Consider the following 13,045-nt stretch of genomic DNA (forward strand, 5'->3'; position numbering starts at 1 on the left):
GATCAGCTGCTGAAGTTGAGTTGTTGTTTTCTGTCTGGCAACAGTGCTCTCTGCTGACATCTCTGCTTGTCTCGGGAACTGCACAGAGTAGAAGAGGTTTGCTATGGGGATTTGCTTCTAAACTGGGCGGTTGCCGAGACACGTGTCATCAGAGAGCACTTAGACAGAAAAGAACAACTCAACTTCAGCAGCTCATAAGTACTGAAAGGATTGAGATTTTTTTTTAAATAGAAGTAATTTACAAATAGGCGTAACTTTCTGGAGCCAGTTGATATATATATATATATATATATATATATATATATATATATATATATATATATATATATATAAAGTTTTTTTTCCTGTATAACGCCTTTAAGTAAACTGGCTCCAGGAAGTTAAACAGATTTGTAAATTACTTCTATTAAAAAAAAAAATCCATTCAGGACTTATTAGCAGCTGTATACTATTCTTTTCTTTTTGGATTTTTTTTTCTGTCACGACCACAGTGCTCTCTGCTGACATGTTAGGAACTGTCCAGAGCATGAGAAAATCCCCATAGCAAACCTATGCTGCTCTGGACAGTTCCTGACATGGACAGAGGTGTCAGCAGAGAGCACTGTGGACAGACAGTAAAGAAATTCAAAAAGAAAATCATTTCCTTTGTAGTATACAGCTGCTAGTAAGACCTGGAAGGATTAAGATTTTTTCATAATTTAATAAGTGATTTACAAATCTGTTTAACTTTCTGGCACCAGTTCATAAAAAAAAAAAAAAAAAAAAAAAAAAATGTTTTCCACTGGAGTACCCCTATAACACATTGGGGATGATGGTACCCGACTCTTCACAATACCCCTGTGGCGGTGGGTGCTGAGTTAACAATAAGGGGTTAGCTTTAGTCATTTTATGGGCTAACGCTAAGCCTCAGATTAGTTGTGAATGCCATCTATCAGAAGGCTCGTTTACTCCACTACTACTGTAAAAAAAAATAATAATAATAAAATCCAATTTAAAGCGTACCTGTCAGATCACACACAAAAAAAACCCTGTAATATGTTACTCAGTACCTCATTACCGTATTGTTTTGTCTTTATCACCCATAATTCACTAGAAAATAGCATATTACAGCTGCTCAATGTCTTTTCCATCTTGTCAAATGGAGGGGGCGTGTCCTTCTCTTGCCTGCACTGTGAAGACTCCTCCCCCTCTCTCACTCTGCTGACTCACTGCTCTGGGGAGCGAACCTGGCAGCCCTGCTCTGTAACCCTTTCCTCTCTGGTTTCATGCTGTATACAAACACACACACACACACACACACAGAATGATTATTGGAGATTGCCTGTACTCTACCACCAAAGACAATATGGTGAGTGTATAACTTAGCTCTTCCTATGTCATTCATGTGTGTCCTCCTTTGCCAGTCCTGTAATGCTGGGACTAGTTGGAGGTACAGTGTTTGGTTAACTTATTTTTACAGCAGCTGTGTGCCTACAACTAGCAAAACTACAACTCCCAACATTCCCAGGCACCCTTTGACTGTCCAGGCATGCTTGGAGTTGCAGTTCTGCAACAACTGGAGGCACATGATTGGTAAAACTATGTGTTACAGCAGTGTTTCTGCAAACTGTGTTCCTCCTGCAGCCTTGTCAATCAGCCATCTCATGTCCATGACCCTTGGACACCCTCATGCTGCTGTGGGACTCATCAATGTCCCAGGAGGGATGGGGACCCCTAGTGGTGGTGTTTTCAAAGGCAGTTTTATTTAATAAAATGTGATTATTATTATTTTTTTTTTTAAAGAAGTATAATAGAAAAACTATTGTTCTGCCAAGATGTACAACATAAAAATTTTTTTTAAATCTGACAGTGCCTATTTAAATAGAAAATCTATTGTAAAAAAAAACACCTCCACAGCCCTTGTTGACCATTTTATTAAAAAATAATAATAAAAAAAAATAGAATAAAAAAAATGCTTTTATTGACTTATTTCAAGGAATACAAAGTAGTCCACTATATTCTGGAATCTGAAATGTTCTGCTTAGCTTTGTCCTGAAAGTCTGGTGGACTTAGAATGAATTCATATACCATTTTGTCTCAGCATATCCGTTTTTTTTTTTTTTTTTTTTTTAAAGTGATAGGCACCTTTGAAAGGGTAACTCTCATTAAAATAAATTTTTGCTATTGCACTCCTTATGGTAAATAAAAAATATTTCTTATATACTTTGTTTAAAAAAAATGACGTTTTCTATGTTTTATTTGTGCTTAAAAAAGCTCAAGAGCACATTTTCCCCCCTTCTTATACACAGACTTAGGACCGAGGTCCAAACACAGGAAGTGCAGCCTGGAGTGCTGAGGGGGGTGTGTCCAGCCTCATCCAATCATAGCTCCTCTCACACTTAACTGCCATATGCTGTTGGCACTCCAGGCTGCACTTCCTGTGTTTGGACTTTGGTCCTAAGTCTGTGTATAAGATGGGGAAAATGTGCTCTTGAGCTTTTTTAAAGGAGTTATCCAGGAAAAAAAACTTGTTTTTTTATATATCAACTGGCTCCAGAAAGTTAAACAGATTTGTAAATGACTTCTATTAAAAAAAATCTTAATCCTTTCAGTACTTATGAGCTTCTGAAGTTAAGGTTGTTCTTTTCTGTCTAAGTGCTCTCTGATGACACCTGTCTCGGGAACCGCCCAGTTAAGAAGCAAATCCCCATAGCAAACCTCTACTAAACTGGGCGTTTCCCAAGACAGGTGTCATCAGGGAGCACTTAGACAGAAAAAACAACTCAACTTCAGAAGCTCATAAGTACTGAAAGGATTAAGATTTTTTAATAGAAGTAATTTACAAATCTGTTTAACTTTCTGGAGCCAGTTGATATATATATATAAAAAAAAGTTTTTTCCTGGATAACCCCTTTAAGCACAAATAAAACATAGAAAAAATATTTTTTTTAAAACCAAAGTATATTAGAAATCTTTTTTATTTACCATAAGGAGTGCAATAGCAAAAATGTATTTTAAGGAGAGTGACCCTTTAAGATTCACTTACAGCTAACTCTTTTTTATTTCTTACTTTCTCGTCAGAACCCAGAGCATCGCCCGTCATTCTGCCGTCTGATGAAAGAGATCATGGATATTGCAGAGATAGAAGTGTGACCTGGATAAAGAGATCTGAAATCCGCTTTACGTTTATCTGTGCGTTTCCATCACTGCAACGTATAGCAGTGAAAATCCTGTGCATCACTGGGTATACAGTATTACATCGTAATGTATCATGAGTAGAGAGGAGCGAACTTACAGTAAATTCGATTCGTCACAAACTTCTCCGCTCGGCAGTTGATGACTTTTTTTGCATAAATTAATTCAGCTTTCCGATGCTCCGGTGGGCTGGAAAAGGTGGATACAGTCCTAGGAGACTCTTTCCTAGGACTGTATCCACCTTTTCCAGCCCACCGGAGCACCTGAAAGCTGAACTAATTTATGCAGGATAAGACATCAACTGCCGAGCCGAGAAGTTTGTGACGAATCAAATTTACTGTAAGTTCGCTCATCTCTAATCATGAGGTTACAAATCTTGGTACAAGAAATGGGCCTGATGGAGGCCTTGGTTTATATGGACAATGGATCGACATGGCGGTTAGTTTGCTATGGCCAAGAAAAATGTTGATGGTACAGAACAGTGGTCTCCGAACTTTGGTCCTCCAGATGTTGCAAAACTACAACTCCCAGCATGCCCGGACAGCCGTTGGCTGTCCGGGCATGCTGGGAGTTGTAGTTTTGCAACATCTCGAGGAGACCACTGTTATAGGAAGAAAAAAGAAAAAAAAAAAGAATAAAACTATTAGTCCCACCCATTATCATGCCCACCTAATGCACTTTTTAATGCCAGCGAATAGCATTCAAGTAATTGGGAAGTGTTCCCCAAAATGTGGCTCTCCGATGGAAAACATATATATATATATATATATATATATATATATATATATGTAATTTTTATTTTATTTATTTATTTTTTTAAATCAACTGGTGCCAGAAAGTTAAACAGATTTGTAAATGACTTCTACTAAAAAATCTTTACCCTTCCAGTACTTTTTAGCAGCTGTATGCTCTGTTCTTTTTGAATTTCTTTTTTGTCTTGTCCACAGTGCTCTCTGCTGACACCTCTGTCCGTGTCAGGAACTGTCCAGACCAGCCTAGGTTTGCAATGGGGATTTTCTCCTGCTCTGGACCAGTTCCTGATACGGGCATCAGGTGTCAGCAGAGAGCACTGTGGACAAGACAAAAAAAGAAATTCAGAAAGAATAGAATTTCCTCTGTAGCATACTGCTGCTAAAAAGTACAGGAAGGATTAAAGGGGTATTCCAGGCAAAACATTTTTTTATATATCAACTGGCTCCGGAAAGTTAAACAGATTTGTAAATTACTTCTATTAAAAAATCTTAATCCTTCCAATAGTTATTAGCTTCTGAAGTTGAGTTGTTGTTTTCTGTCTAACTGCTTTCTGATGACTCACGTCCCGTGAGCTGTCCAGTTCCTATGGGGATATTCTCCCATCATGCACAGCTCCCGGGACGTGACATCATCATTGAGCAGTTAGACAGAAAACTTCAGAATCTAATAACTATTGGAAGGATTAAGATTTTTTAATAGAAGTAATTTACAAATCTGTTTAACTTTCTGGCACCAGTTGATTTAAAAAAAAAAATGTTTTCTACTGGAGTTCCCCTTTAAAGCTACAACTCCCACCATGCCTCATGATGGGAGTTGTAGTTTTGCAACCGATGGAGCAGTGATTCCCAACTAGTGTGCCTCCAGGTGTTGCAGAACTACAACTCCCAGCATGCGCTGTTCGGATACACTGGGAGTTATAGTTTTGCAACAGCTGGAGGCACACTAGTTGGGAATCACTGTGCTGGAGATCGGCAGGTTGGGAAACATTGCTGCACACAGAAAATCGTTTACAGTACCATCTGCAGGCCAGAAGAAGTACTGCAAGTCGCTAGACGTCTGTTCCTCCTCTTCATTCATTGTATATGTAGTTCAGTATTTATCTTCTAGATTTTAAATGCCTTGTAAGAATCACGTGTTCCTATGTTATTTTTATGTCTTCCTTTTGTCTTTGTCTTCCGATGTTGTTGATGTATTTTTTCTTCTCAGCTTTTGGTACATCACCAGACTCAAGCAGTAAATCGCTGTGATGTCATGTGATTTGTTTCATAAATGGTGTCCGTCCATAACAGCGTAGTCAGTCATAGGGATTGGATTGTCTGGAGGCCCCATGGGCCACCCTATGATTGAGAAAAGAGGCGCAATGATGGCTCACATGGGTGATGTCACACTAACCCCCGAATATGTATATACACGACTGGGGCAAGGATTTTTGCCACCCTAGGCTCTGCCCTTTGACGCGTCCCACCTTATTACTGGGGCAACACACTGTAACAAACATCCTCCTCATGTAATCACCTTACTACTGGGGTGACACACTGTAACAAACCTCCTCCTCGTGTAATCTCTTTACTACTGGGGTGACACACTGTAACAAACCTCCTCCTCGTGTAATCTCTTTACTACTGGGGTGACACACTGTAACAAAACCCCCTCCTCATTAGTGTTGAGCGGCATAGGCCATATTCGAATTCGCGAAAATTCGCGAATATATGGACGAATATTCGTCATATTCGCGAATATTCGCATATTCGTAATGTTCTCGTTTTATTTTCGCGCAAACGAATATTCGCGTGTGCGAAGATTTACATATGCGAAAATTTGCATATACAAAAATTAACATAAGCTAAAATTCGCATATGCACATTTTCGCATACGCGAAAATTCGCACACCGGTCTCACACAGTAGTATTACAGCCTTCTTTACACCACACAAGCTGGAAGCAGAGAGGGATGATCACTGTGATGTGTACTGGGAAAAAAAAAAAAAAAAAAAAAAGAATATTCGTAATTACGAATATATAGCGCTATATTCGCGAATATTCGCGAATAAAATTCGAATTGCGAATATTCGCGAGCAACACTACTCCTCATGTAATTACCTTACTACTGAGGTGATACAATGTAACAAACCTCCTCCTTATGTAATCTACTGGGGTGACATACTGTAACAAACCTCCTCCTCATGTAATCCCCTTACTACTGAGGTGATACACTGTAACAAACCTCCTCCTCATGTAATCTCCCTACTACAGGGGGGACACACTGTAACAAACCCCCTCCTCACATGACGGTGGTTCTGGCTGGGCGGGTGCTTCAGATGCTGGCTGGTTACAAACTTTCTTGCAACGGGCAGAGTGGCGCCTCCATAAAGAGGGCGCTCTAGGCGGCTGCTTATTATGCCTATAGGCAGAGCCGACCCTGTGTATATACCATTCTGAAAGGGGCAATGTTAGAAAACTGAATTTTACAATAAAATATTGTTCCGTAAGGCTTCTTTGTACAGATCTGTAGTAGTGTTGAGCGGCATAGGCCATATTCGAATTCGCGAATATTCGCGAATATAGACGAATATTCGCGAATATTAGCATATTCGTTACATTCTCGTTTTATTTACGCATATGCGAACATTCGCGTGTACGAAAATTAACATGCGGAAATTAACATATACAAAATTCGCATATGTGAATATTCGCATATGCGAAAATTTGTGAATGTTAATATTCGCATATGCGAATTTCCGCGCGACACTCTCACGCAGTAGCATTAGAGCCTTCTTACACCACACAAGCTGGAAGCAGAGAGGGATGATCACTGTGATGTGTACTGTGAAAAAAAAAAAAAAAACGAATATTCGTAATTACGAATATATAGCGCTATATTCGCGAAATTCGCGAATTCGCGAATATGCGATATTCGCGAATAATCGAATTGCGAATATTCGTGAGCAACACTAATCTGTAGCAGTCGGACAAATTTGTTTCCAATTTTTTGTCATTTGATACTGTAAGTAGTGATAGTAAGTAGTGATGATTTTGGAATCTATTAACCAGAACGTTCTTTACACATCTAAGGGCCCATTCACGCTACAGAAATCCTGCTTGAAAATTCCGCTGCATGAAGATAATACTGGTGAGAATATGTGGATTCCGAATGTTCATTCTTTTGGTGGAATTTGGCGCGACTGCATCGCCATCAATGTCCTTGCGGTCCTAGCGCCAAAATATCTCCACGCCAAGATTCCATAGTGTGAATGGGCCTTTATTCTGCCTTCAGAGTTCTGAATTAAAAAGCTAAGAGCTGCCCGTGTCCAGGTGCTCAAGTCCTGCAGGAAGTCATGGGAACGGAGTTCCTGCACTTTTTCCACAGCAGGAATGCAGTTCCCATTAGCAGGAGTCCTGCAGCCCTTAAAGGGGTACTCCGCCCCCTAGACATCTTATCCCCTATCCAAAGGATAGGGGATAAGATGTCTAATCGCGGGGGGTCCCGCTGCTCGGGACCCCTGCAATCTCGGCTGTGGCACCTCAGACATCCGGTGCATGGAGTGAACTTCGCTTCATGCCAAATGACTGGCGAAGGGGGGGGCAGAGCCTCGTGACATCACGGCCATGCCCCCTCAATGCCAGTCTATGGGAGGGGGCATGACGGCCGTCATGCCCCCTCCCATACACTTGCATTGAGGGGCTGTGGCCGTGACGTCATGAGCCTCCGGCGCTGCACCCAAAGCTCTAAGCGAACGCTGGGGTCCCCAGTGGCAGGCCCCCTGCAATTAAACATCTTATCCCCTATCCTTTGGAGCGGAGTACCCCTTTAAGTGGAAATCTTGGTTGAGTTCCCACACTTTTTTTCCCAGGACTTGACCCCTGCCCGTGTCCATACATGCTAATAAGGCATTGTTTCTCAACCTGTGTGCCTCCAGCTGTTGCAAAACTACAACTCCCAGCATACCCGGACAGCCTTCGGCTGTCCGGGCATGTTGGGAGTTGTAGTTTTGCAACATCTCTTGGCATCTCCAGCTTTTTGCCGACAGTCTTCATAATTTTCACCCAAATTATGTGTCTCCAGCTGTTGCAAAACCACCACTCCTAGCATGCTCCCGGCATGCTGGAAGTTGCAGTTTTGCAGTAGCTGGAAGAGTCGATGAATGAACGGAGCACACTCTCTATGTGGCTTCCAGACATTGCCAAGCTCTGCTCCCGGCAATGTTTGGAAGTCCCATAGAGAATAAATGGAGTGCTAGCTGCACATGTGTAGTGTGTTTTGTTTATATAGAGCCATTATTTCATTGCGTTCTCAGGAATATTTGGGATCCCAATGGTCGGACCCCCCACCACCAATCCTTGCTGAAGTGAGAATACCTATTTAAAGGGGTACTCCGGTGAAAACCTTTTTTCTTTTAAATCAACTGGTGGCAGAAAGTTAAACATTTTTGTAAATTACTTCTATTAAAAAATCTTAATCCTTCCAGTACCTATTAGCTGCTGAATGCTACAGAGGAAATTCCTTTCTTTTTGGAACACTGATGACATCACGAGCACAGTGCTCTCTGCTGACATCTCTGTCCATTTTAGCAACCGTGCATAGTAGATGTATGCTAAGGGCAGCATGGTGGCTCAGGGGTCAGCACTGCTGCCTTGCAGTGATGGGGACTTGGGTTCAAATTCCACTAAGGACAACAATAAATAAAGCGTTATTATTATTATAATAACGTCAGCAGAGAGAACTGTGCTCGTGATGTCATCAGAGAGCATTGCAAAAAGAAAAGAATTTCCTCTGTAGTATTCAGCAGCTAATAAGTACAGGAAGGATTAAGATTTTTTAATAGAAGAAATTTACAAATATGTTTAACTTTCTGCCACCAGTTGATTTAAAAGAAAAAAGGTTTTCATCGGAGTACCCCTTTAATCAGTCTGGCACCACTGGTTGATGTTTCCTTTTCATTGTTCTTTTTTTTCCTTCTTATGTTGTTATTCTTGTGAAAATATATTGTTATTAAACATGACTGAAAATACTTGTTTTTAATCATTTGTTTTTCTTTGTTATTTTATTTTTTATAAAATTTTTTGTATCTCCGCAATATTGACAAGGGAAATGATAAGTTGTCAATATAACTAGTGTTGCTCGCGAATATTCGCAATTCGAATTTTATTCGCGAATATCGCATATTCGCGAATTCGCGAATATTCGCGAATATAGCGCTATATATTCGTAATTACGAATATTCGTTTTTTTAATATGCGAATATTCGTCCATATATTCGCGAATATTCGCGAATTCGAATATGGCCTATGCCGCTCAACAGTAAATATAACTAACAGTATATTTCCAGGAGGAATAACAGAGGAACAGCACAATGTAGAGTTCTAAGAAAAGATACTACAGAAGGGAATTAAACCCTTAGGCTGGGTTCACACTGCAGAATTTCTGCCAGAGATCGAGCCGGCGGCGCTAGGACCGAGCAGACTGCATTGCTGCCCCCATAGACTGCAATGCATTTCTGGGTGGATCTTTTGGGAGATCTGCTCAGAAATGCATTGCTATTAGAGATGAGCGAACTTACAGTAAATTCGATTCGTCACGAACTTCTCGGCTCGGCAGTTGATGACTTTTCCTGCATAAATTAGTTCAGCTTTCCGGTGCTCCGGTGGGCTGGAAAAGGTGGATACAGTCCTAAGAGACTCTTTCCTAGGAATGTATCCACCTTTTCCAGCCCACCGGAGCACCGGAAAGCTGAACTAATTTATGCAGGAAAAGTCATCAACTGCCGAGCCGAGAAGTTTGTGACAAATCGAATTTACTGTAAGTTCGCTCATCTCTAATTGCTATCTATGGGGAGGGCAATGTAGTCCGTGCGGTCCTAGTGCCGCCGGCTCGATCTCTGGCAGAAATTCTGCCCAGAAATTCCACAGTGTGAACCTAGCCTTTAAGACAGTGGTCTTCAACCTGCAGACCTCCAGATGTTGCAAAACTACAACTCCCAGCATGCCCGGACAGCCATCGGCTGTCCGGGCATGCTGGGAGTTGCAGTTTTGAAACATCTGGAGGTCCGCAGGTTGAAGACCACTGCTTTAAGAGGTACTCCGCTGCTCAGCGTTTGGAACAAACTGTTCCAAGCGCTGGAAACGGCGCCGGGAGATCGGGACTATACCGCCCCCTCATGATGTCATGCCCCCCCCCTCAATGAAAGTCTATGGGAGGGGGTGTGGCAGCTGTCACGCCCCCTCCCATAGGCTTCCATTGAGGGGCGGAGCGTGATGTCACACGGGGGCGGAGGCGTGACGTCACATGCCGCCTGCCCCGTGGTCGCCGTTAATCAGACCCGGAGCTAACATGCTTAGGGGACTGATTTTAACTGGGGTTCTGCGTGCAAGATCACGGGGGTCCCCAGCGGCGGGACCCCCGCGATCAGGCATCTTATCCCCTATCCTTTGGATAGGGGATAAGATGTCTAAGTGCCGGAGTACCCCTTTAAGGACCCTCAGATCGTCTATGCATGAGTGTTCTTTTTCTAAAAGGGTGCCTCCAGCTGTTTCCCAACTACAACTCCCAGCATGCCATGATTGCTATTAGCTGTTAGGCCATGCTGAGAATTGTAGTTGTGAAACAGCTGGAGGCACCCTATTAGATAAATAACACTCATGCCAGATGTATATAACATATATATTTATCATACTTACCCATCCGGAGGATCAGTGCAGCAATGAGTGCGCACGCTGCCTCCGGACAGGGTAACGGGGGCCGCGTGCGCGAGGCCAGTGGAGCTGGCCAATGCGCACAGCCCCAGCTATCAGCGTTCTCGCTCTCGCCTGTTTGATTGACAGGCGGGAGCGAGCACCGCAGTGACTGAATTTCGACTCATTGCCAGGCTTAAATGAGTTGAAATTCTGTAGTGACGTCACTGCCGAATGCATTCGGCCACTAGGAGGGCGACCCCTAGTGGCCGAATTTAAAAGTGATTTTAAACTGGTTTAAAATCACTTTTTTTATTTTAAAGTATATTACAGATATGTTGTAGTACTTAAAGGGAACCAATCATCAGATTTTACCCTATATAACGCTTGGCAAAGCGTTATATAGGGTAAAATCTTTATTTTCACCATTCCCGGGGGACGCTCCTGCCCCCAGGGATGGTGAAGATATAAAGTTATAAACTAGTCACCGCCGTAAGTAGTCACCTGGGCGGGGAGCTCTTCTCACCTACTCCCGTTCTTCGGCCGGGAGCGACGCCCCCTCCGCTTGATTGATGGGCCGCGTCATTGTTCCGCTCACTGAACAGACGGAGCAGAGTGATGACGCGGCCCATCAATCAAGCAGAGGGGGCGTCGCTGCCGGCCGAAGAACGGGAGTAGGGGAGAAGAGCTCCCCGCCCAGGTGACTACTTACGGCGGTGACTAGTTTATAACTTTATATCTTCACCATCCCTGGGGGCAGGAGCGTCCCCCGGGGATGGTGAGGACAACAATTTTACCCTATATAATGCTTTGCCAAGCATTATATAGGGTAAAATCTGATGATAGGTTCCCTTTAAGTACTACAAAATATAATTTTTTTGATATCATGACAGTGCCCATTTAAGTGGCCCAGACAGATACTTAACTTGAACCCAATGGAACATCTCAGGACCCACCTGAAAATGTCTGCCATTGACGGTCCCCATCCAACCTGACAGACCTTCAGGTAAGTGACAGCAGCCGGGATTCACAGTCAATGACCCCCATCTGCAATCACGTTGATATCGGTCAACTAACTACTGGGGGGAGCAGTGTTAGGTAAGTTAAGGTTTATTTTTATTTTTATTTATTTATGTTTTATTTGTGCCAGCCAAAGCATATAGGGATACAGTAAAAAAAAACAAAAAAAAAAAAACGGACAGAGTATCCCTTTAAGTGCTGCAATCAATAGCAAGTGCGAAATTTAAGAGCTTGAATCACAGTTGCCACGCCAACGTATTTTAGGGGCGACGATCAGTTACCAGGGCAACCTAGTGACTGACCACCCTCCCATAAAATAATGCAATTTAATCAAGTTATATGAACCCCCCAAAAAGTACAACATGTCCTGCAAAAAACAAGCAATGTCGCTCGGAAAATAAAAAAAAAGTTACAGAATGCGACGATTCAGATTGGTTCGGTCACTAAGGGGTTAAGGCAGTTTCTTTCTGTATTCTGTGATAGTTCCTATAAGAAGCCCCATAGACACCCTGAACCAGCTTATATCTGTATTGTTATTGGGGGAGATTTATCAAAACCTGTGCAGAGGAAAACTTGCTCAGTTGCCCATAGCAACCAATCAGATGGCTTCTTTCATTTTTCACAGGCCTTCATAAAAATGAAAGTAGCGAACTGATTGGTTGCTATGGGCAACTGGGCAAGTTTTCCTCTGCACAGGTTTTGATAAATCTCCCCCATTGTTCCTCATACCCTCCAGCCATGTTATTTTACAGCGTCCTGTCCCTCGCAAAGAATACTATGAGGAGTCGAATATCAGCGCCACCCCCAGGGGAAAAAATGACACGAAAGATAAAGCTTCCTGTCGATTTGCATAAGCCGGATCACGTTTCTATAGAGCGACAGCTGCTGGATGAGGAAGCAGTAATATGGCGAGATGCGAGGGTGCAGCAGAGCCGCGCTCAGATCCCAACACTACATCGGCAGGGCGCAGACTGGTGTACTCATACAGTATTTTTCCCTCGACGCCTTTTAAAGGAGTACTCCGCTGCTCAGCGTTTGGAACAAACTGTTCCGAACGCTGGAGCCGCCGCCGGGAGCTCGTGATGTCTTAGCCCCGCCCCATCAGGATGTCATGCCCCGCCACCTCAATGCAAGTCTATGGGAGGGGCGTGACAGTCGTCACGCCCCCTCCCATAGACTTGCATTGAGAGGGTGGGGCGTGGCGTCATCAGGGGGTGGGGCGTGACATCACGAGCTCCCGGCGCCGGCTCCTGCATTCCGAACGCTGAGCAGTGGAGTACCCCTTTAAATTCCATTCTTCCACAGACCCATATGAGACTTGTTTTATGTGCGACCAATTGTACTTTGTAATGGCACTTGGTGGTGGTGGGGGGGGGGGGGGGTTGTATGTGTGTGAGCGCATACAGGTGAAAGCAGCCCTTGCGCTTGGG

The 13,045-nt window shown here is 43.0% G+C and overlaps 1 protein-coding gene across 2 annotated transcripts in view; it reads left to right on the forward strand.

Moving 5' to 3' along the window:
* ITK (IL2 inducible T cell kinase) overlaps positions 1-7,496 on the forward strand; it is an 87,835-nt gene extending 80,339 nt beyond the window's left edge. The window contains exons 17-18 of one of the 2 annotated variants that reach the window (XR_008843206.1): positions 3,061-3,245; positions 6,999-7,496. Coding sequence is in view for 1 of the 2 variants with exons in the window: in XM_056517357.1 (XP_056373332.1) it covers positions 3,061-3,132 (72 nt within the window). In the remaining variant the exon portion in view is untranslated. Of the gene's footprint in view, positions 1-3,060; positions 3,272-6,998 lie in introns of those variants that run through there. The other variant, XM_056517357.1, reaches the window with a different exon arrangement.
* Positions 7,497-13,045: the final 5,549 nt, after the last annotated feature.

Source organism: Hyla sarda, chromosome 4, assembly GCF_029499605.1.
Source record: "Hyla sarda isolate aHylSar1 chromosome 4, aHylSar1.hap1, whole genome shotgun sequence".
Classification (NCBI taxonomy): domain Eukaryota; kingdom Metazoa; phylum Chordata; class Amphibia; order Anura; family Hylidae; genus Hyla; species Hyla sarda.